Genomic DNA, 20,632 nt, shown 5'->3' with positions numbered 1-20,632 from the left:
GGCCACGTAGTCACCATTTTCATCATTTATGTGATGGTTGTATGATTCAGTTGTTTGATCCTCGTGGGCACCATTTGGCATGTGAGTGGCTGCTGACAGGCACTTAAAGGCCTTCAGAGTATCTAACGTGTTAGAAAGGTCAGTATGATGACCATAGGCAGCATAATAGGCAAGGACTGAAATTTCCCACTCCTGAGGTTACCAGGAGTCAATATTTAACCAATTAAATAAGTCAAGTGGGTTTCACTGTTTTAAAAGTTGTTTACGTTGTTACAACATAAGGTATCCACATGATAAATGAGGACAGGATGAACATAAGGGTGTTTTATTTCAAGAGTTGGTCATCTTCCTTCTAAATTAGGCGTCTATATATTGTGAGCAATCAGGTAATCCAATGAAAGGCATTCCTGTGGAAACAAAAGAAAAACAAAGGTGAATAGTTGGAGCAGATTATAAATTCAGTTTCTGAGTTTGGAGAGCAGCCAGTTGAGCTGAGTTCTAGACGTCAGGTCTGAAACACCACCGGAGGGAGAAGGGCCAGCAGCGGCGATCCGACAGACTTTCCTGGTTGGCGGTTGGAGTCTCTGATGAGCTGAGCAGCCCACGTCCCAGCAGGCACAAAGACTCTCCCTGGCAGCTGCTGCGGCGATCTCTCTAAAGTTGATATTAAGTTGTCAGGGTTTAGTTGGAACGGTTTTAGAAAAAGGGCCGTTTTAGTTTCATGGTGGTTCCAAGGCAAAAGACAAGGAGAAAATGGAAAATGTTAGTTTGGAGAATTCTAGCTAAATATTGGAAGAAAGTAGAAGAATTCAGGATTCAGTTCAGTTTGCAGGTAGAAAACAAACCTTTGTAAAATAATAATACAAACGGAGCCACTTTAAAATGGAGTGGGAGCTGCCATCCCAGAACTGCCTTGCACGTCTCATGCCTTGAACCTTTGGAATATTAAAGCAGGGCAAAATAACATTTTAGAGCGGGCCTAACACAACAACAGTGTGTCCCCAAGAACTGTTTTCAAGGATAGCAACGAAAAAAAGCAGGTATTATGACTGTGAGACCTGTGGCTCCTGGACTGAAAACTGAAAACATTGTTTGGAATTTATGTCACTATGTCAGCTTATCCACACCTATACAAATGCCTCCCTTCTGCTGTTGTTGTTCCCTTCCCTTTCACATCCATACCCCTTGCCTTTGTCTCCTAATTGAATCAGTGCTTCCCAAAAAGCTATTCAAATAAATGCTGTTGCTTCTCACTCTGGCCTTTTTTTTAGGTTATCAAGTCCAAAGACAATTAACAGCACTAGGATCCGATATCCACAAAGGTGTATTACTGAAATATAATTTTTCTTTCTATAATAATCCCCATTTCTATCAAAGATAACCATAGTAAGACTAACTTGTTTGAACAGTGAGTCTAGTTTCAATGCATTTGACTTGATTATTTACATAAGTGCAGAGAGAATAGTGGCGACAATATCGGCTCTTTCAAACCTGCTTTGTTGGAACTTTTCATAAGGAACCTCAGATTAGGTCTTTAAGGTCTCTTTAGGCTAAAAAGCCAAACCAAGGACTTGTTCATTTGTGTCTTGTTATAAGGAGAACAGATTCCTACTCAATTTATACAAATACATATATTGTCATTAAAAAAAGACTATCTAATAAGAGTTACAGAATTCTGGAGGTTCCGGGTAGAGAAATAAAAAGATAAATGTTTCAACTGTTGTTGCAAAGACACAACTTACCAAATTGCTGTAAGTTATAGATAGCTTAAAAGAGAAGAGGAAAAAGGGTCCGTTAAACCCAGAAAATCAAACTTTGGAGAACCAGCAATGTTTTAAATGAAATCATAAAAATTATAATCATTTTCATCAGTTCATTCAGTCGTATATAATTAATTCTTGTTTTGTTTCATGTTGGGGTGGCAACTTTATGAATCAGTTAATTTTTCATTAGAGTTTTAGAAATTCTTACCCAGTTTAGTGTTATACGCTTAAAGTTTACAGAAACCTGCTTTCTAGAGCACTTGTCAGGGTCTTTCTCATGAATCTTTTTGAAGGTGAAACATTTCTGCAGGAACACTTTTGCAAAAACATCAGAGTGTAACAATAACTGTTTGTAAATGAAAAAAAATCTTTAAAATAGCCATAGTTAAAGATCTGGTGACGGTTCACATACACATATAATGAAAATAATGGAATTGACAAGTGAATTTGGCAATTGAAGAGAATAACTAGAATTATAACCAATAACATCATACCAGGACATGTCAGAATTTTGAGAATTTCGTGTAATTTTCTGGGGCACTTATAATGTATTTATATAAATACAGCGTAAAGAGTGCTTAGTGTTACTTTGTGTTTGACAATGTTTCTCATGTAATGGAACGTATCAAATAAGTCTAATTAGTTAAGCATCTCTTTTTTTATGAGAAGAGAGAACAAATCTTTGAGATGTTCTAGGGACTCTCTGGAAAATCCCAAAGCCAGTTCAAGGTCAGTAAGATTTCATTTAGAACTTGATTTTTGGGAAACTTGTCAAAAATACTGAAAGATTTTAAACATTTGATTAAATAGGATCATAAGTCACCGTTTCTTTTCTTTAGCATTATATCATAAGCATTTTCCCATCCTTAAATATCCTTTAAATAGTCTTGTCATGTAACATTTGATACTTAAAAAACAGGTAAAGCATACCTATGTTTCCATGCTGGAGCGTGATGATGAGGTCCCCACTGAGGAGGGACAAGGGCTGAGTCCTTGGGAGCTTCATGGAACAGCATACCAGCTCCGGACTGTCTGCCTCTGGACTGCTGAGGGTGAGAGAGGGAAGGAGGGAGGGAGGGAGGGGGCGGAGAGGAGGGAGAGAGAGAGAGTGCCACCAAATTTAACCCACTGAACAAAGGGATGATCTTCCATTCCTTTGTTGTTGTTGCATTCTCTGGAATGTAAAGGTGAACAAAAACTCTAACCTATTTTTCTAAGAATTCTAAAAAGTAATCTGGGCCTGCTATTTTCTCTGTGGAGAGGTTTTAAATTACTATTTTACTTAACGGTCACATGATTACATTTTGGTAAATTTCATCTTATTAGCGATTTATTCATGTAGCTAACATTAGGTAGTTAAGAGCTTAAGCTCTGGAGCCAGACTGCCTGGGTTAAGGTCCTCTTTATTCTAGGTCCTCCACATTCATGGGGTGGTGTTGAGTGACCTTAACAAACTTAACCATTCTGAGTCTCAGTTTTCTCTTCTTTAGAATGTGGACAACAAGAGTACGTACCTCTCTGGGTTTGGGGGAAGATTAAATGGGTTAATACATGTAAAGCACTTGGAAGAGTATGTAGCTTATGTAACCATTCAATGAATATTAGCGATACTACCATTCCTATCTCCTTATCTTTGCTTTCTTTGCACTTATTTATTTTCCTTTTTCAACAGCTATCGTTCAACATTTGACTCATTAACTGTCACCTTTTTTCTTTCCTAATAAAGGCATTAAAGGCTATATATTTCCTTTGAAGCGCTGCTTGCTTGCATGCCACAAGTTTCGATATGCAGTGTTTTCGTCACTGTTAGGTCCTAAGTAGTTTGAACTTTCCTTCAACTATGATTTTCTTCTTTGACTATGAGTTATTCAGAAGTTGTTTATAAGTACAAATTTATAAGTTGCTATAAATTATAGTTATCTTTCTGTAATTGAGTTTTAACTTTAGTGCATTGTGGGCAGAAAATGTGGAATGATACCTATTCGAAACTTGTTGAGAATTTCAAAGGCCTTAGCATATGATCAATTTTTGTAAATATTTCATGTGTGCTTCAAAAGAACTCCAAATTTTACTTGTGTGTGCAGAATCCACACATGCTCATTAAATAAAGCTTGTTTATTTTATTGTTTAACTCTTCCATACCTTGCTATTGTTTATCTTTGTAACCTACAAACAATGAGAGAGGCGTACTGAAATCTTCCACTGTTTTGGTGGATTTATCATTTTTTTCAGATGAAAAAATCAATTTTGCTTTATATATTTTGAGGCTTATTTGGTGCATTCAAGTTTAGAATTGTTATATCTTTATCTTGAGTTGAAATTTTTTTCATGATAGTGCGGTCTTCTTTATGTTTAATAATCACTTTGTCTTAAAGCTAGTTTGTCTGCGATTAATATAGTTACCCTATTCTTGTGGTGAATATTTATCTTGTGCATTTTTTTTATATTTTGGTGTTCTTATGCTGTAAAAGGGTCTCTTTTTTAATTTTTAGTCTAATCAGACAATTGCTGTGTTTCACTGAGCACTACTTTCTTCTATACTTCCTTTCCACCATTTATTGCTTTAAAACTAATTACATTTTTATTGTAATTTGTTTCCTTATTCTATTCTCCTTTGCCCCACTGGTTTGGAAATTATGTTGTTTGTCTTCTTCTTATGATTTACCACTGAAAATTTAGTATGCATATTTAACAAATTTGAAGTTAATATTGTAACCCTTTTTCTTTAAAAATTATGAAGATTTTGAACACTTGAATTATGATCATGTTCTCTCTATAGGCTATTGTTATGCATCATTTTAGGTTTTTAAAAATTTTCTTTGGTACTGGTTTCAGGTGTATAGCTTACTGGTTAGACAGTCATATACTTTACATAGTGCTCCCCTTGATATTTTCAGTATCCCATCTGGCACCACACACAGTTAACTCAATAGTATTGACTTGTATTTCCTATGCTTTACTTACTTCCCTGTGACTATTCTGTCACTACTGATGTGTGTGCTTCTTGGTCCCTGTACCTCTTTCACCCAGTCCTCCAACCCCTCCCCTCCTCTGGCAACCCCCAGTGCTGTCTCTGTATCTATGAGTCTGTTTCAATTTTGTTCATTTATTTTGTTCTTTAGATTCCACATGTAAGTGCAATCATGTGGTATTTGTCTTTGCCTGGCTGATTTATTTCACTGGACACAATACCCTCTAGTTTCATCCGTACTGTTGAAAATGGTAAGATTTTATTTTTTATGGCCAAGTAATATTCCATTGTGTATGTGCACCAACCCATTTTTACCCACACAACCACTGATGAGCACTTGGGCTGCCTCCATAGCTCGGCTATTGTAAATAACGCTGCAATGAACATAGGGGTGCGTGTATTCTTTTGAATGAGTGTTTCGGGTGTCTTTGGATAAATCCCTACAAGTGGAATCACTGGATCATGTGGCAGATTCATGTTTAATTTTTTGAGGAAACTCCATATTGTTTTCCATAGTGGCTGTGTTCCTACCAGCAGGGCACGAAGGTTGCCTTTTCTCTACAATATCACCAACACTTGTCACTTGTAGATTTATTGATAATGGCCATTCTGACAATGTGAGGTGATATGTCGTTGTGGTTTTAATTTGCATTTCTCTAACAACTGGTGACATGGAACACCTCTTCATATGCGTATCAGCCTTCTGTAAGCCCCCTTCGGAGAAGTGTCTGTTCGGCTCTCTACCCATTTTTTTAAATTGGATTGGATGTTTTTTGATGTTGAGTAGTGTGAATTCTTTATAAATTTTGAATATCAACCCCTTATCAAATGTATTATTACTGGCCAATATGTTCTCTCATTTAGTAGGCTGTCTCTTTTTTTTTTTTTGATGATGATTTGCTTTTCTATGCAAAAACTTTTTAGTTTGATGTAACCCTATTTGTTTATTTTTTCTCTTGTTTCCTTTGCCCAAGAAGATATATCAGAAAAAAATATTGCTAAGAGAAATGTGAGAGGTTTTACTGCCTATGTTTTCCTGTAGGATTTTTATGGTTTTGAGTGTTCCATTTAAGTCTTTAAATAATTTTGAGTTTACACTTGTATATGGTGTAAGAAGGTGGTCTAGTTTCATTTTTTTTTTGCATGTAATTTGTCCGATTTTCCCAGCATCATTTATTGAATAGACTATCTTTATCCCATTGTATGCTCTTGCCTCTTTTGTCAAATATTAATTGACCATATAGATGTGAGTTTATTTCTGGGCTCTCTATTCTGTTTCATTGACCTATATGTGTGTTTTTATGGCAGTACCATGCTGGTTTTTTAAAAAGATTTTATTTATTTATTTTTAGAGGGAGAGGGATGGAGGGAGAAAGAGAGAGAGAGAAACATCGATGATAGAGAGAAACATTGATCTGTTGCCTCTCACACATGCCCTGACCGGAGACTAAATCCACAACCCAGGCACGTGCCCTGACTGGGAATTGAACGGGCCAACTGTCACTTTGCAGGATGTTGCCTAACCAACTGAGCCCCAGTGGTCAGGGCAGGACCACGCTGCTTTAATTACTATTGACTTGCAGTATGGTTTGCTATTGGGTAGCGTGATAGCCCCAGCTTTGTCCTTGTTTCTAAACATTGCTGAGACTATTCAGGTTTTTCTGTAGTTCTATATAAATTTTTGGATTATTTGTTCTCTTTCTGTGAAATATGCCATATTTTGACAAGAATTGCATTGAGTCTACAGATTGCTTTGGAGTATGGCTATTTTAATGATGTCAATTCTTCTCCGTAAACATAGTATATGCTTCCATTTATTTGTATTTTCTTGTATTTCTTTTTTCAGTGCTTTACAATTTTCTGAGTATAGGTCTTTCACCTCCTTGGTTAAATTTATTCCTAGGTATTTTTGGGGGTGCAATTGTAGATGGGATTGTACCCCATATGTGCCCCAACTGGTGATTGAACCCACAACCTAAGTATGTGCCCTGATGGGGAATTGAACCCACAATCTTTGGTGTATGGGACAAAGCTCCAACAAACTGAGCCACTCGGCCAGGGCCTCAACTGTTGTTTCAGTGGCTTAAAATTCACCATTGTATTTAATTATGTGGGTTCTCAGATTTGTCCCGCATTTGGCTAGAAGTTGCTTCTGTCTGGTCCCTGCAACCTTGGAATGTGCTTCTGTTATTTTTTTGAGCAAGTCCTTGCTTTCTGGCATAAAAAGCTGTTTAAGACTCATTGTGCACCTCCCCAGCCCTGGCCCTGGAGTGAGCCATCTCACTGAGGTGCCCTTGCTCCGCTAAGGAAGGAATGGCGCTAGAGACCACGGTGAGGAATTCGCCATGTTGAGGGGCTCCATTCCGGTTTAGAATGGTGAGATGGTCATCCTACAGATGTTTTGACACTACTCCCAAATATGGCTAAAGTCATGTTGTGGTTTTACACCAAAGGTAAACAAGGTTTTAATGATGAGTGGTTAAAGAAGTGCACCTGACTTAGAAGCTGCGCATGTGCCCCTGAAAACTCTCCCACTGAGCCTCTGTTGAGACAGCAGTTCTAAGCAGTCTGAACCGCCAGGCCCTCCCTGGAGCCGTGCACACTTCTTCCTTCCTGCCCTAGGTGGCTTCCCCGAGGCCACAGCCTGGGGCACCCTGGGAACTGCTCTGCACTCATATCCATGAGTATCCACTCACATCCACTCATGTCCACGGAAACCTGGAATTGTTGGAGAGTTAATACCCAGGGGATCACCTAGATCAATGGGAAACAGGAAGGGTGGGTGTTTCTGTAGGACAGTTTGGAGATGGGTGAAGCCCCAGTTGCCCTCCCCGGAGGCCACCTCGGTGACTCACTCTGTGTTCCCTTTCCCTCTCTCCAAGTTGCACGCCTCCTGCCTTTCACGCCTCCTGCCTTTCATGCCTCCTGCCTTTCACGCCTCCTGCCTTTCACACCTGCTCCCTGGGTCTGTCTCCCAATAACCGTACACAAAGTTTTCTCTCGGGTTCTCTTTCCAGAGGGATTCAGGCTAAGGTCGTGTATACAGAATCTATAAAATTCAAATGGGAGGGATGATATTACTTGCTAATTTACTCCGATCTTGCCGGGCAGCTGAATAGCAGAATAAAGGAAGAGTGTATGATTTAACATAAATATCATTTTGAAACTCGCTGACTTCTCCACCTTTGCAATACATCCTCTTTCGCACATTTCCCCCATTTCTTGCTTTCCTGGTCTCTATCCCGCTGGCCATTCATCTTCCTTCCCTCTTTGCTTTGCTTTATCTCTAGTCCATCTCTTTCCACCTCATCGTATTTCTGTCTCCTTCATGCCTTTGCTGTTTCTCTGATTCCTCTTATTGCCTTCCATTTCCCACTGTTCGCAAACAACGTTGGCAGTTAACCTAGCCTGTTGGACACTTGAGTCCCCTAGGTTTACACTCCTCGCATTGCCTCACAAAGTGGGGAGAAAAAGCTGGGATTAGATTGCGTGCTCCCCCATATTAAGCCTTCTGAAAGCTTTGCTGACTATCGACGGGATTGGCCCTGAACAGAAATTTCATGCATGTAGAATTAGCATGTGAAGGGTATACAGAGAGAGGATGGGACTCCCACGTCCCTGACAGCCACAAAAATCACAGGGTGAGCTCTGGGAACTGGTCCTGAGTATGTGGAAGACTTAGTTCAGTCTTACTCCGGCCTCTGCTCTTCGGCTGGCTCACAGAGTTTATTCATTCTCAGGAGTGGAAACCAGAACCTGCAGAGGAGCTGATTGACTCATGGGGAAGTCTGGGTTCCGGTTGCTTCCTTCCCCCAGGACAGTGCAAGGCAAGGCGAGCTTTTCCCGGAGGTGATTTGTTCTGCCTTTCTGGAAAGCCACCCCGATACATGCATTTGTTCACATTTCAAAAGCACTTTATTACCAAAACGGACAAAAGGAGAATGGTGTTTAAATTAAATAAATTACACAAATATATCAAGAGTCCCAGCCTTCCCTGGGAAGCACATCATCACAGGTCAGTATCACTAAGAACATTTAAAAGTATTGAAATTCTGGATTATTTCACTACCTTGCCCTCCTTTCCTGCTTCAATAATTTCCAGAGAGTGGTCCGTGTGAATCTGTGTTCTTTCCAAAGTATTCTAAAAGTGAAGTTTTCTTTAATGTCTTTCTCCTCCCCCACGTGTTTCTAATCTTACTTCCACTGTGGGCCCTGTGAGTACTTATCCCACTGGACAGGGTGCAGGGCCCCTCCGCGAGCCCCCACTCCAGGCCACTGTGAGTCAGCAACCCTCTTTAGTCTGGGGCCAGCCTGGTGGTTCATGGTGACTCATCGAGTCCTCAACGGATAGAAACACTTGGTTCCAAGGGGACCTCTTGGCTTGGAATGTCCTGAAACTCTGTGATCTTTTTCTACCTAGTAGGCCGGAGCTAGACTTTGAAGGAGATGGAATAGGGGAGGGGGAGCTGCCATTGGCTAAAGCCTTGTCTTCCTGGAATTTGGCACTATGGGTGCTGGGCATGGGGAATCTCAGATAACTTTGTCTTCTGCCTTCCAAGTTTTGAGTTCCATTGGCAGCCAGATGGCACAATGAATTCACAGAGAAGCAATGCTCGTCGTGCGCCAAGAATCTGTTGGCTCCTCGCCAGCACCCCCTCCTTTAACTCTAAGAAGACTTGCTAGCTGACCGGCTCCCTCGACACACAGACACACAGTGCAGATTGGGCTGAAGTTGGGAATTGGGGCGCTTTTCCTGGCTGGGCCAGCCCCACCTGTTGGGCAGGGGCCGTGAAGTGGAGGGAGCCTGGGAGAAGTGGTGGGGAGAGGCCAAGATGTGTTCTGTGCACGTGCGTGGCCATTTCCCCAAACACGCGCACACGGGACCTATTTATTTTCAAGTCACTGTGGGTTTCCTCTAGTTACCTCCTTATGTACATAGAGAACTTAATCCCCTTTCTCAGCTTTCCTAGAAGGAGGTGGCCGCAGGTCCTGAGTTTGTTAAGGAATCCCTGTGGAGGAAGATCCAATCTGGGTCAGCCCTTCTCCACGTTCTGTGCCTGGTTGGGGGATGTGGCTGGCCTTTGGGGGGTACATTCCCTTGCCTGAATGAGGGATTCCCGCCCCAAGCAGATAAGGAAGAGTTCAATTCATTGGCTCTTTGACAAGTGAAGAAGGACAAAGGAGATTTCCCAAGTTGGGGAGACATTTCTCTGATGGGCTGTGAGGTCTGGGGGGCTGTCCGGGCCCACTCAGGGCCCACCAGTTGCCCTAAATTGGCACTAGTATCCCCACCCCCATCTCCGATACAAAGAGGGAATCCCAAAAGCTTTTGTGCAGAATAACTTGTACCTGTTGCTAGGTTGCCAGAGGATTCTGCCAGCCAGCTACCCTCCTCACCCCTTCAGGTTCCTACCATCTCAAGTGGAAGGGAGCAGCCCCTGAGGGCAGGGGAAACGATAATGTTTCAGGAAGCTGGGGCAGCTCCTTGGTGGACTGCCCCTGGGGAGGTAGCTCTGCTGGCCTTGAGGGCCTTGGATACTCCCCAGGCCTGAGTCTGATGTGTTGAATAGCATGGAGGTCCCAGCTGCCTGTAGATGAGGAGGAAGTGACACAGTCACCAAGATGGAGATGCCTGGGTTGTGGGGAGCATATGGCTCCAGAGGGGCAGAACTACCAGGAACAGAGTTGGGCCAGCTGGGGGGGGGGGCAAGTGACAGAGTCCTAAGCCAAGTCCGTTCCTGTGTGTTGTGATAGCTTGACACCATTTGACACCAAGCCATGCAGGCCCAAGGACACCTTGGAAACTTGCACTCAAAGTCAGTAGTTGCACTTTCCCTTCTGTTCTTGGCTCATGCTTCAAGCCCAGCAGTCAGGGGCTCCTGTCAGTTGCCACGGGGAGGAAACGGGACGCTTGCTGGCCAGGGCCATGAGGGTCAGCGAAGGGTGAAGAGGTGGCTCCCCCTGCTTCTGAGATTGGCTCACTCTAGAGGTGCCAGGAGGGAGGCAGGGGAACGAGGGAGAAGGAGGAGGAGAATAGAGAGGAGCCGAGGTCCTGGTGAAGTACTCTCCTGTACCTGCCATCTGCTGCTTTCGCAGGCTCATCCTTCACGAAGTGCAGGTGCCACGCGCTCTGGAGGCAGCATGGGAACTGCCGGGTCCTCACAGGGCGGTCAGAGTCTCTGTGTGAAACATGCTCCCGAACATCTCCTGCGGGGAAGCAAGGGGGAGTTGAAGGAGCCGCACGGGACCTGTTGGGTTCAGAGGGGCTGCACCCAAGAGGTGACCTTATGGACCCCTGGCCAGAAAGTAGCATTGTGAGTGAGTGTGTGAGTGTGTGAGGGTTTGAGTTTACATATGAATGTGTATGTGAGTGAGTGTGCATGAGTGTGAGTGTGTGAGAATAGGGGAGAGGCAGGGTCAGCCTAAGAGGAGAACAGGTCCAGAGGTGACAGGAGAAGATGGCTGGACTCTAATTTGGAGTGTCCTTGGTATGACCTTCCATGCATCCCTCCCCTTTTATCGCTTCACTTCCATCACTAGGTAAAATGAGGGCTGAGATCAGATAAGATCGACAGTCTTTTCTGGCTCTGATAAACTATTTTGGTCTTGCCCAGGAGTTTGGGACACGCTGGAGATTCCACAGGGGCCTAGAAATCAGCCTGCCAAACCCTTGTGGCTCTGGCTGCATTTCTTAATGTCTCCTACGTGCCATCAGTGTGCCCAGAGGCGTGCTCGGGGGCCATGAAACTTAAGCCCACAAAAATTGGGAAGAAGCATGAAGTTTGATGTTATTTGTATCTGGTTGCTGTTAATTGGGGGCATTGGGATAGTGCTACTCTTCATGTCAGGACCACAAGGCCCTGTGGGGATGCTAACCCCTCCCATCTGCAGAGCTCTTAGCTTTTAAGGGCTGCTCACGTGCAGTAGTGTTTGTCCCACTAGAATCTGCATATTTAGAATCCATCTGACCCTACCAGGATACAAGTTTCTTAAGGGCAGGGGTCTCTCTTTTGCTCACGGCCATGTGCCCACCCTGGAACTGTGTAGGCAAGCAGCAGGCAATCCATAAATATCTACTGAATTAATGAAAGAACAAAAGAATCCCCTGCTAATCTTGTGAGGTGGACGGGCCAGGTCTTACTCACATTTCCCTTATTCTGCAGTAGTAATAACTGAGGCCTGGTGTTGCTGTGTGGCTTGCCCAGGATCATGTGGTTGGTGTGTTGGAGAGTTAAGAATAGATGCCCTCCTCCCTTCCCCATGCCTTTCAGGGAGTGAGAAGAATTAAGATCTGCTATTAAAAGAACGATGAGAAAGAAATGTTGTTGACTTCGAGGTGACTGTTCTGGCCTGAATGTGAGAGAGCCCATTGAACACCTTGGATTTGAGAGGGTCTCCTTTCTTCCCCTTCTTGCCCGCCAACCCTCCCCCTAAGCTTACCTGCTCTAAATCCCAGTAGCTGGGGCTCTCCTCTGAGCCGGATAAGGAGATCTCAGTGTCCACTGGAGCCTAGAGGGAAAAAAAACGGTGCAAAATGAGCTCCGCCATGGAACGTCAAAGTTTGGTGCAAACAACAAGCTTTGGGCAGACGCCATGTTTTCTGACACACAACTGCTCTCCTCCCCTCCCCTCCCCTCCCCTCCCTGCTTCACAAAGTACAGCACTGCTCTGGGCTTCTCCCCTACCTCAGGCAGGCATGCACCAGGGTCTGCCCACTGTGGGCATTTTAGAGAGGCAGGGAAGGTTTACCTGGCTTACAACGACAGACCGCCAGCTGCCTGACCTCGAGGAATCTATTTCCCTCAGTTTCCTCGTTTGTAAAAGTAGGGTAATCAAACTCTCTGCTGGCTTTCTACTCACCATGCTGTTGAAAAGGTGTGGTGTAATTTATTTATATGAATGTATTCTGGGATATGTAAATATATTACATATAATTTAAATTATTTTAAATATGCAAACTGTAATAACTGGACATTATTCGTACGATAACCAATGAGAATTCTTCCAGAGTCTCCCTCTTCCTGGCGTGTGGACGGGGTCCATGAGTCGTGCTCCCGTGTGGGCTCCCTCTGTGTGTCAGGGCGGGAGCCAAGCTCCCGTGTCCTCGGGCAGTCTTTCAGCACTTAGAACAGATGGCTCCACCTTCATTAGTCACTTAGAGCAAAGAGCAAATGGTTGCTCTCGTGCCCGAAAAGGCTTTCCTCTGACCCACAGATGGCGGGGAGGGTTTTTATTGAGGGTTGGGACACAGAATCTTCTGAGGCCAAGGACAGTGGCTGAGCTGGGAGGGGACACTGGGAGGTGGCCGGTTACAGGGAAGGCCTGGGCAGGGACCCCAACGGGGTGGGCTTTTTCTGTCTCCCCCGCTTTATGGAGGAGTCCTAGATGGTGTTATTTGTAGCTCATTTGCATACCACGTACTGAGCTAGTAAATTAAATGTCAAGAAACTGAGACAAGACTCGGATTCCATCTCTTCGTTCATGACCAGCCCGAAATCTCCAAGCTCTGTTCAATTAAAACAGGCATGCTCACCCCCTCCCCTGCCCCCACTGCCAGGCCAGGTCTAGAGTGGAAGAGGCAGGGTGAGCAGTGCAGCAGCACCGGCCTAACCGGTACGCTTGGAGCATCTGTGTGTGCTGGACTTTATTTTTTTTTCATTTCTTTCTTTTTGTTTTTGTTCTTATCTGGACATTAATATTAATAAAAGATTTACAATATACAAAAGTGCTTTCAAGTGCCATAAAGATATAACTATCGTTCTTCCTAAAACAGAAACAAAAGAAACACGCTTTGAGGTAGGTAATGTTAGTCTAGGGTGCCCGTTCTATAGGTAACAAAGCAGATTCAGAATTGGTTTTGGAGCACCAAACTTCTCCTGCGTTCTTCTAATGCCCCCTGGTCCTGCTATTTCAGTGTCCTGGGGCCTAGGATTCCCCAGGTGCCCAGACCTTACCTCCTTAAAGTCACCTCCTAGGGACACTTCTCTGGCATTTGCCTGGGCAAAGAGGACTGCGTCGTGTATGCTGGGAAAGACGTGGTTGCGCTCTAGACACCCATCTTCAAAGACACCCCCATGACTAATGTCACTGTACACCTGGGCTGGAAGGAGGAAAGATAATGGCTATTGTGGATTGGAGCGAGGAGGGGGGGAGGTTGGTGAGGCCTAAAGTTGCGCTCCGGGCTTCTAATGGATGTGGCATTGGCCTTGCAATATCAATTCTGGGCAGCAGAGGGCAACATGACCTTGGAGATGCTGAACCTTCAACCCAGGTACAGGGAAGCAGTTTGGGGGAGTGAGTACTTTATGGCCATTGGAGAGAGAAGGGCTAAAAATGTTCATGAGGAGGCTGTTGCCAATTCTATCCTCTGAGGGTCCGTCCTTCCTCCTGTTTACCCAGAACTTTCCTGCAACGTCAGTGTGTGGCAGAGCTCTTACTACTACCGAATCCTAGAGCCGATTTCCTGAGGAGTATCAATGAGGTGGGAGGAACCCTCTGATTCCAACTCTGGGGCGCATGCGCACCACAGATTCTCTCTCCCAGAGCAGGGCCTCGGTCAGCCTGGCACGTGATCAGGCCGGTTCTGAAGCTGGGCAGGCCCCATGGAAGGGCTCTGAGCCTCTGTGGGGAGCAGGCTGTGTGAATACGTGTCCCTTCACGTTCACTTGCGTGTCTGTGTGTGCCTGCTGTGTGTCCATGTCCCTGCGCTCTATGTGTGCGTTAACAATGGGGAAGTCCACTGCAATGTGGACATGTCCTCTGGCTGTGTACGCGTGCCCTTTGGAGACTGCATGCATAGAACACTGCATATCCAACGTTTCCTGGGTAGTAACAGTATGTGCTTTATTATTCATGAACTTTCAGTTGCAGAGAAGACCCCCCAAATTCATCTAATCAATCCCCTCATTTTACATAGGTGACAATTGATCCCTAGACAGATAAAGTGACTTGGCCAAAGGTACATGGCAAATTAGTGGTGGGTCGAATTAGAATCCTAGTCATCCTTTCTTAGCCCCATGGTCTTCCACCCTGCTACTGAGACCCCTGGGCTGCCTACACAGTCTGGCCACAGTCTCTTCTGACTTGTGTCTAAAGTTCTTATGAGCAGGAAGTAGTTTGGGGGAGAATATGGGTGCCCTCATCTTCAGCCCCTTCATTGTTCATCATCCCTCCAGCCTGCTCCCATCTCACCCCCTCACTGGCCTTTTAATCTCCTAATTGTCCTGCTTCTCTTACCATGAATGTTCACCAAGAAGACCTTCACGCCGATCTTCCCATAGGTGGAGCTCAGCTGCAAGCATCGGGTTAGGGAGACAAAAGGAAAGGAATGCTTTGAGTGGTCTCAAAAGTGATTCACAAAACCCACTTCAGAGGGGAAGCCAAACAAATAAGCAACCCCGAGAGCCCTGGCAGTCGAAGATAAAAATAGCAGCAAAGCACGCCACTTCTCACTGGAGTGTTGGCTGGCGGCTTCTCTGAAAAGCGGGGAGGAAGTGGGGCTTTGCCAAGGAGGTGGGCACTTCAAGTCGCCATGGCCCCTTCTGATGGGGCCAGATCTTTTCCTTCAGTAGCTTAGATTCCCAGACTCCACCTGTTTCCTGACTTTGTGGCTTCCGGCAAAAGCTGCAAGGGAGGCCCAAGGCCTGGGGAGGCTGGAGCTTCAGGTCCAGGCTGGGGAAGCAGTCTGAGTCCCCAGAGGGGGATGGAGCTTTCTGTGCACCTGGCCATGGTGCCATCAGCCTTTATACTCTCTGTTCCCCTTCATTCTCCTCGTTCTGAACTAGCTCTGAGGTTGGCTGACTCAGCCCTTGGAGATGGTCTCTGAAAAGCTGTCAGATGAATTCATTTATTCAAGGTGTCCCATGGGCTGCCTGTTTGGCAGAGGATATGGGGCACAGATAGGATTTCTTCCCTTCTCGGCTGGCAGGAACCAGCTGATGCTGGAGGGTCTGGGTGAGTGTGGGAAGGAGCAGCAGACCACGAACCAGGGGACTTTGCTCAGAGGACCCTGGGATGGTGGTACCTGGTGGCCCGAGAGGGAACTTGGAATGGTTTCATGGTTTCTGTTAGCAAGGGGTGTGAGGGGAGGGTGGAATAGCAGGGTCTGGGCCTCTGGCCCTCTCCCCAGCCACTCATTGTCTTGGGCTGTCTGGGCCTGCTCCACATGGAGCATCTTGCCCTGGTCACGTCTGGGAGAAAGGGATCCTTAGGGACCTTGAGTCTCCTTGGCATGCGCCTTCCCTCAGCTTGTCACAATAAATGCTCCAAGAAAAGAGAGTGTGGTCAGGCAAGGGTGAGGGTGTGCATTGGGGGCAACCGGCGCTCTCTCTTCCTGAGGGCCTCACCTTGGCCAAGGCTTTGATGCCCATCAGATCCACAAAGCTGACCCCACTCATGTCGAGGATGAGGGTATGGAAGGTGACGAAGGGTGGGACACTGGCCAGCAGGTCAGTGGGCTCACTGGAGGTCTCAGCAGGGGTCGGTGTCTCACATTGGGAAGCTGGGGGGCTGTCAGGACTGAAGGTGATGTAGGACACGCTGGCGCCATTAGCATGTGTCTGGTTGTTGTTGGGGTCAGTTGGGGAGGGGTTCTCAAAGTCCTGCTGGAGCTCCTGCAGGGAGACAGTCTGGAGGGTGGGAGAGTGGGGGTCAGCACACTGAACTGGACTTTGCTGCGGCTCAGGCAGGGCTGAGGAGCCTCAGGTGAGGGAGAATCATGGAGCCTGACCATGGTGAATGCCAGCCCTGAAATACTCATGGGAGGGGCATCTCCCAAAGCCCTTTCCTTAGGCAGGGCCTACAGCTTGGTCCCTCACAACCCAGACGAAGTTAGAGGACCCTCCACGAGAGGCACCGAAGCCACAAACCTTTGGAAGTAATTCAGCTCTTTTTTGCATTTGTCCGTGCCTGTCTGTTTCTCCCTATAACTCCCACACCCACCTCTACCACGCTGCTCTCGGTTGGCTGGGTACCCCAGGAAATTCACTGCTGCTCCCCTCTTGGGGTTATTAAGTCCATGGGTCATATCTCATCTTAAACAGAGAATTGGGGGACATGAGGGTTGGCATCCCCTCACCCAAGGATAAGAAGGGTGAGCGGCCACCAAGCAACGTCTACAGAGACTTTTGTCTTTGCCTCGAAGGGTGCTGGGAGGAGGCGCTCGAGGGTGCAGGATCAGAGAGGGTACGGGTTGTTCCTAGCCTCAGTTCACCTTGGTCTTCATACATAGAGACTTCCTCTGTTGTGTGGGCATCACTCTCCCCTTCTTCTGCTTCTCGAGGTATTTTTGCTTGGCCAGCAATACTTTCTGGGGGTCCACACCTGTCTGTAGGGAAGAATCAATAGCAGGCTTGACTTGAGCCTCTTTGGAGGAGACCTGCCCTTGGCTCCCAGCTTCCTTTCCTCCACCTTCTGGCCACTCTTTGTCCAGTCTTTCTAGCCACCAGAGGACTGAGACTTACCTTGGCAATGACTTTTTGCCTGAAGATCTCTGAGTTGGCAAAGTAGAGAGGAGAGCAGTAAGTGATGATCTTGATTCCCTGTATTTCATGGACCTGTGCCAGGGAGACAGTTCAGTTAGCAGAAATGTCTTTATTGACTTGTTTTTTTAAGCCCTCTTTTATGTGGGGTGGGGCAGGGCAGAAGAGGAAGGTCTAAGCTTGGATTACCCACCCTATTGTAGGTCTTGGGATTCACATAAATGTCCGTGTCCATGACCTGGGCCAAAGCGTAGCCATTTCGACTGGATGAAGAAGAAAAAAACCTGAGTGGATGCTAAGAGCAAATGGACCTAGTGGGAGCTGAGGTGGAGGCGGGGCAGAGGCAGGGCAGGAGCGGGTCCTTGCCTCACCCCTGGGCTTGTTGTGTGTGTCTGTCTGCACTGGAGACGCATGCCTGCTGGCTGAGCTATAACCAGAGAAGTGACAGACCCTCGACAGAGCTCCCAGATGGGGACTCAGTGGGCAGAAGAAGTGGAGGTGCACATGGTGACAAGCTTAAGTGTCCTGAAAGTCACCTGCTCTTAAGTTCTCAAGAAGAGAAGGCAGGGTTTCCCTAACATTCAGCATCCTTTCTACTCTGGCCTGGAGCCCCTGGGCTGTTCTGCTTAATCTCTTTATAGGAAGAACATGGCATCTGTCCTCTGGCCTCACATTCCCCTGGGGTGGGGTCCCATTTGGTCTGGTGTCTGGCAGTGCCTTCGGAAAGACACTGAGTCTTACCCACTTGCTCTTCCTCTACTTTCTCTGGCCCCCCAGCCCTCTAAGACCATGATGGCTTACTCTGGTGTTTTCAGGATATGGGCAGTGAGACAGCCCAGCCTGTGCCCACAGTCCTGGCTGGGTTGGGCTTCCTCAGACCTGGCAGTGCCTCCAGTGCCAGGCCAGAGGACGGCAGAGTGAGGTGGGCTGGGCCATGCCTCAGCATGGGAGCCCTTGGCAGGCTGGCCCTGGGGCGCTGCCATTGTGTCTTGGGGAGGGGCTGTTACTTACAACTGGGTCTGGAAGACCACGACCAGGATGGAGAAGGCGACACCCACTGCCACACCGAAAGGCAGGCTCAAAAAGAAGGAGGAGAGGAAGCTCACCACCCAGACACACTGTAAGGGAGAGAGATGTCAAAGCAGATCTGGGAAGAAAACTGCGTCTTTCAGGAAGTCTTCCTGGATTAGCCAAGGCCATTCTCCGCTAGCACAACCCAGACCCACCCTTCCATTTGCATGCCATTTTTGCACTGTTTTATATGTTTTTGTGCTTTGGTTACATTTTCCCATTTCCCCTACATTGACTGTGGGTCACTGATCTTGTCTGGTGTTTAATAGACAAGCCCAGCACACATAGGTCTTGGAGCGCATAATGATAACAGCGAAAGTCTTGGGTCAATCCTGAGTTCCGCGTTTTGTTCTCTTACGTCCTGGCAATGTGAGCCTTAGTTGCCTAATCCACAAAGGGGAGATAATAATGTTTGCTTCATGAAAGGACTAACGAGTTAAGAAACACAGAGGTCCAAGCCCAGTGATGGGTACCCAGTGGGTTACCAATAAACAGGAGTTCCCTCTCTTCATTTACCCCTCGGCTGTGATTCTCAACACGGGGCTTAGGGAAGCTTCCTGGCCTAATGGCCTGGGGCCTGGTGGGTGGGGGCAGGATTGGACTCAATTGTGGCAGTTGCCCTCCATGGTCCTTTAGAGTCCCCCAGATTTCTCTAAAGGAAATAAATCTGCCCGATTGCTCTAGAGAGCTGTGAGGATTGGATGGAAACCCAAAGCGCCGTGTGAGCATTTGGGGCTAATTGCCACGGCCAGGGATCGGTGGGTAGGGAAAAGGAAATCTGTGGGCTGGGAAGCAGGACATCGTTTTTCCCATTTCTCTCCTCATTACTCACTCACTCACCTGGGGACTCCAGGTGGACCACTCACTTCTCTGGCTCCCCGAGGAGACCGCACAGCCCAGAGGTTTGGAGTCCAACACTCGGAGTTCCAGCCCTGACTCTACCAATCCCTACCTCTGCGGCCTCTGGCCAGTAACTCAGTAACCTCTCTGAGCCTTGGTTTCATCATCTCGAAGGTGGTTAGTAAGCCCTCCTTCACAGGCTACGGTGGGGCTTAAGTGGGGATAGTGCAGCGTCCTCGATGCGTGGCAGCTTCCTTACTGTTGTCCAGTGGGAGATGAGGTGAGAATGTGACTAATGAAACATGAGCCATGTCTGCAGAGCGTTCTGTGGTTACATGGTGCTTCCCCACCATGTTCTCATTTAATCTTCAGAACCCACGTGTGATGCAACCACCGCTGTCACCCCCATTACAGACGAGGAAACAGAACTCCAGAGAAGGCTGGTAACTCGCTTAGGACCCTGCGGTGCTGGCTTTATATTCTAGGTTTCTTTCTTCCTTCCTTCCTTTCTTTCTTTCATTCTCTCTCTCTCTCTCTCTCTCTCTCTCTCTCTCTCTCTCTCTCTCTCTCCTTCTTTCCTTCCTTCCTTCCTCCCTCCCTTTCCCTCTCTCTCTCTTTCTTTCTCTCTCACTCTCTTTCCTTCTTTCTTTCTTTCTCCTTCCTTCCTTTCTTCCTTTCAAAAATATTATTTATTTTTGCCTTTTTTGGAACTATACATAAAAAAAATAATAGCTAAGTTTTATTGAGTGCAAGATACAATTTGGACAATGTGCTTCTTTCTTGTATTGTCTCATTTCTTCCTCATAAGCAACCCTAGGTGGGGTGGAGAGTATAAAATATCCTTTTCCTGGTGAGGAAGCTGAGACTCAGAGAAGTTAAAGAACTTGCTACTGACTATAGAGCCCATGCATCTGAGTTAGGACTTGACTATAGGGTGTCTCCTGCAAAACCTGCGCTCTTAGCACTTGGCTATGCTGATTAGGAAGCAGTGGACCAGAGAGATCACTCACAGGAGAAATGATAGGGCTTGAGGTTGGAGAAGGGGGCAGGGCTCAGACAGGTACACAGAGGCTGCCCGATACCTACACAGTCCAGTCTGCTTTTCCTCCACAGGTAGTAGGGGTCGGCAAGTTGTTTGAGGGAGTTCTTGAGGTTGACAGCTATCAGGGCTCCTAGGACAGACTAGGGAAGCAGAACATTATTCCTGTCACTGGAGTGTCCCCTTTTTCCTGCCCTTCCTATAAAAACGCATGACCCTGGAGCCTGGCAGGACAGAGCTGGAGCTCCAGAGCACCCACAGCACCCCCAAATCTCTGCACTGAGGCCTTAGAGTTAGAGAGCACAGGTGCTAGAGCCACAGGGCCCATCCTGACCCCACTGGCACCCTTCCCCTCTTCTCTCACACCCACACAGTCCATGCCTAGAGACTAGGGAGTCAACCCTGAGGTTTGGAGGCTGGAGTTTGGGACCAGCCCTGAACTTATGAGCTGTACCTCCATGGGCACATC

General features: G+C 46.6%; 1 protein-coding gene across 3 annotated transcripts in view; it reads right to left on the bottom strand.

The window, feature by feature from the left end:
• Positions 1 to 10,678: 10,678 nt before the first annotated feature.
• Positions 10,679 to 20,632, bottom strand: part of SLC26A9 (solute carrier family 26 member 9) — a 25,609-nt gene continuing 15,655 nt past the window's right edge. For all 3 annotated transcript variants that reach the window (XM_024571614.3, XM_071219786.1, XM_045182737.3), the window contains exons 12-21: positions 20,211 to 20,306; positions 18,225 to 18,331; positions 17,407 to 17,476; positions 17,196 to 17,288; positions 16,946 to 17,059; positions 16,080 to 16,361; positions 14,971 to 15,025; positions 13,689 to 13,834; positions 12,175 to 12,243; positions 10,679 to 10,941 (exon numbers count right to left, since the gene is read on the bottom strand). In XM_024571614.3, the coding sequence (XP_024427382.1) occupies positions 10,894 to 10,941; positions 12,175 to 12,243; positions 13,689 to 13,834; positions 14,971 to 15,025; positions 16,080 to 16,361; positions 16,946 to 17,059; positions 17,196 to 17,288; positions 17,407 to 17,476; positions 18,225 to 18,331; positions 20,211 to 20,306 (1,080 nt within the window). In that variant the 3' untranslated portion in view covers positions 10,679 to 10,893. The remainder of the gene's footprint in view (positions 10,942 to 12,174; positions 12,244 to 13,688; positions 13,835 to 14,970; positions 15,026 to 16,079; positions 16,362 to 16,945; positions 17,060 to 17,195; positions 17,289 to 17,406; positions 17,477 to 18,224; positions 18,332 to 20,210; positions 20,307 to 20,632) is intronic.

The sequence above is a fragment of the Desmodus rotundus genome, chromosome 12 (assembly GCF_022682495.2).
Source record: "Desmodus rotundus isolate HL8 chromosome 12, HLdesRot8A.1, whole genome shotgun sequence".
Classification (NCBI taxonomy): domain Eukaryota; kingdom Metazoa; phylum Chordata; class Mammalia; order Chiroptera; family Phyllostomidae; genus Desmodus; species Desmodus rotundus.
This window is presented reverse-complemented; position numbering and strand designations above follow the sequence as displayed.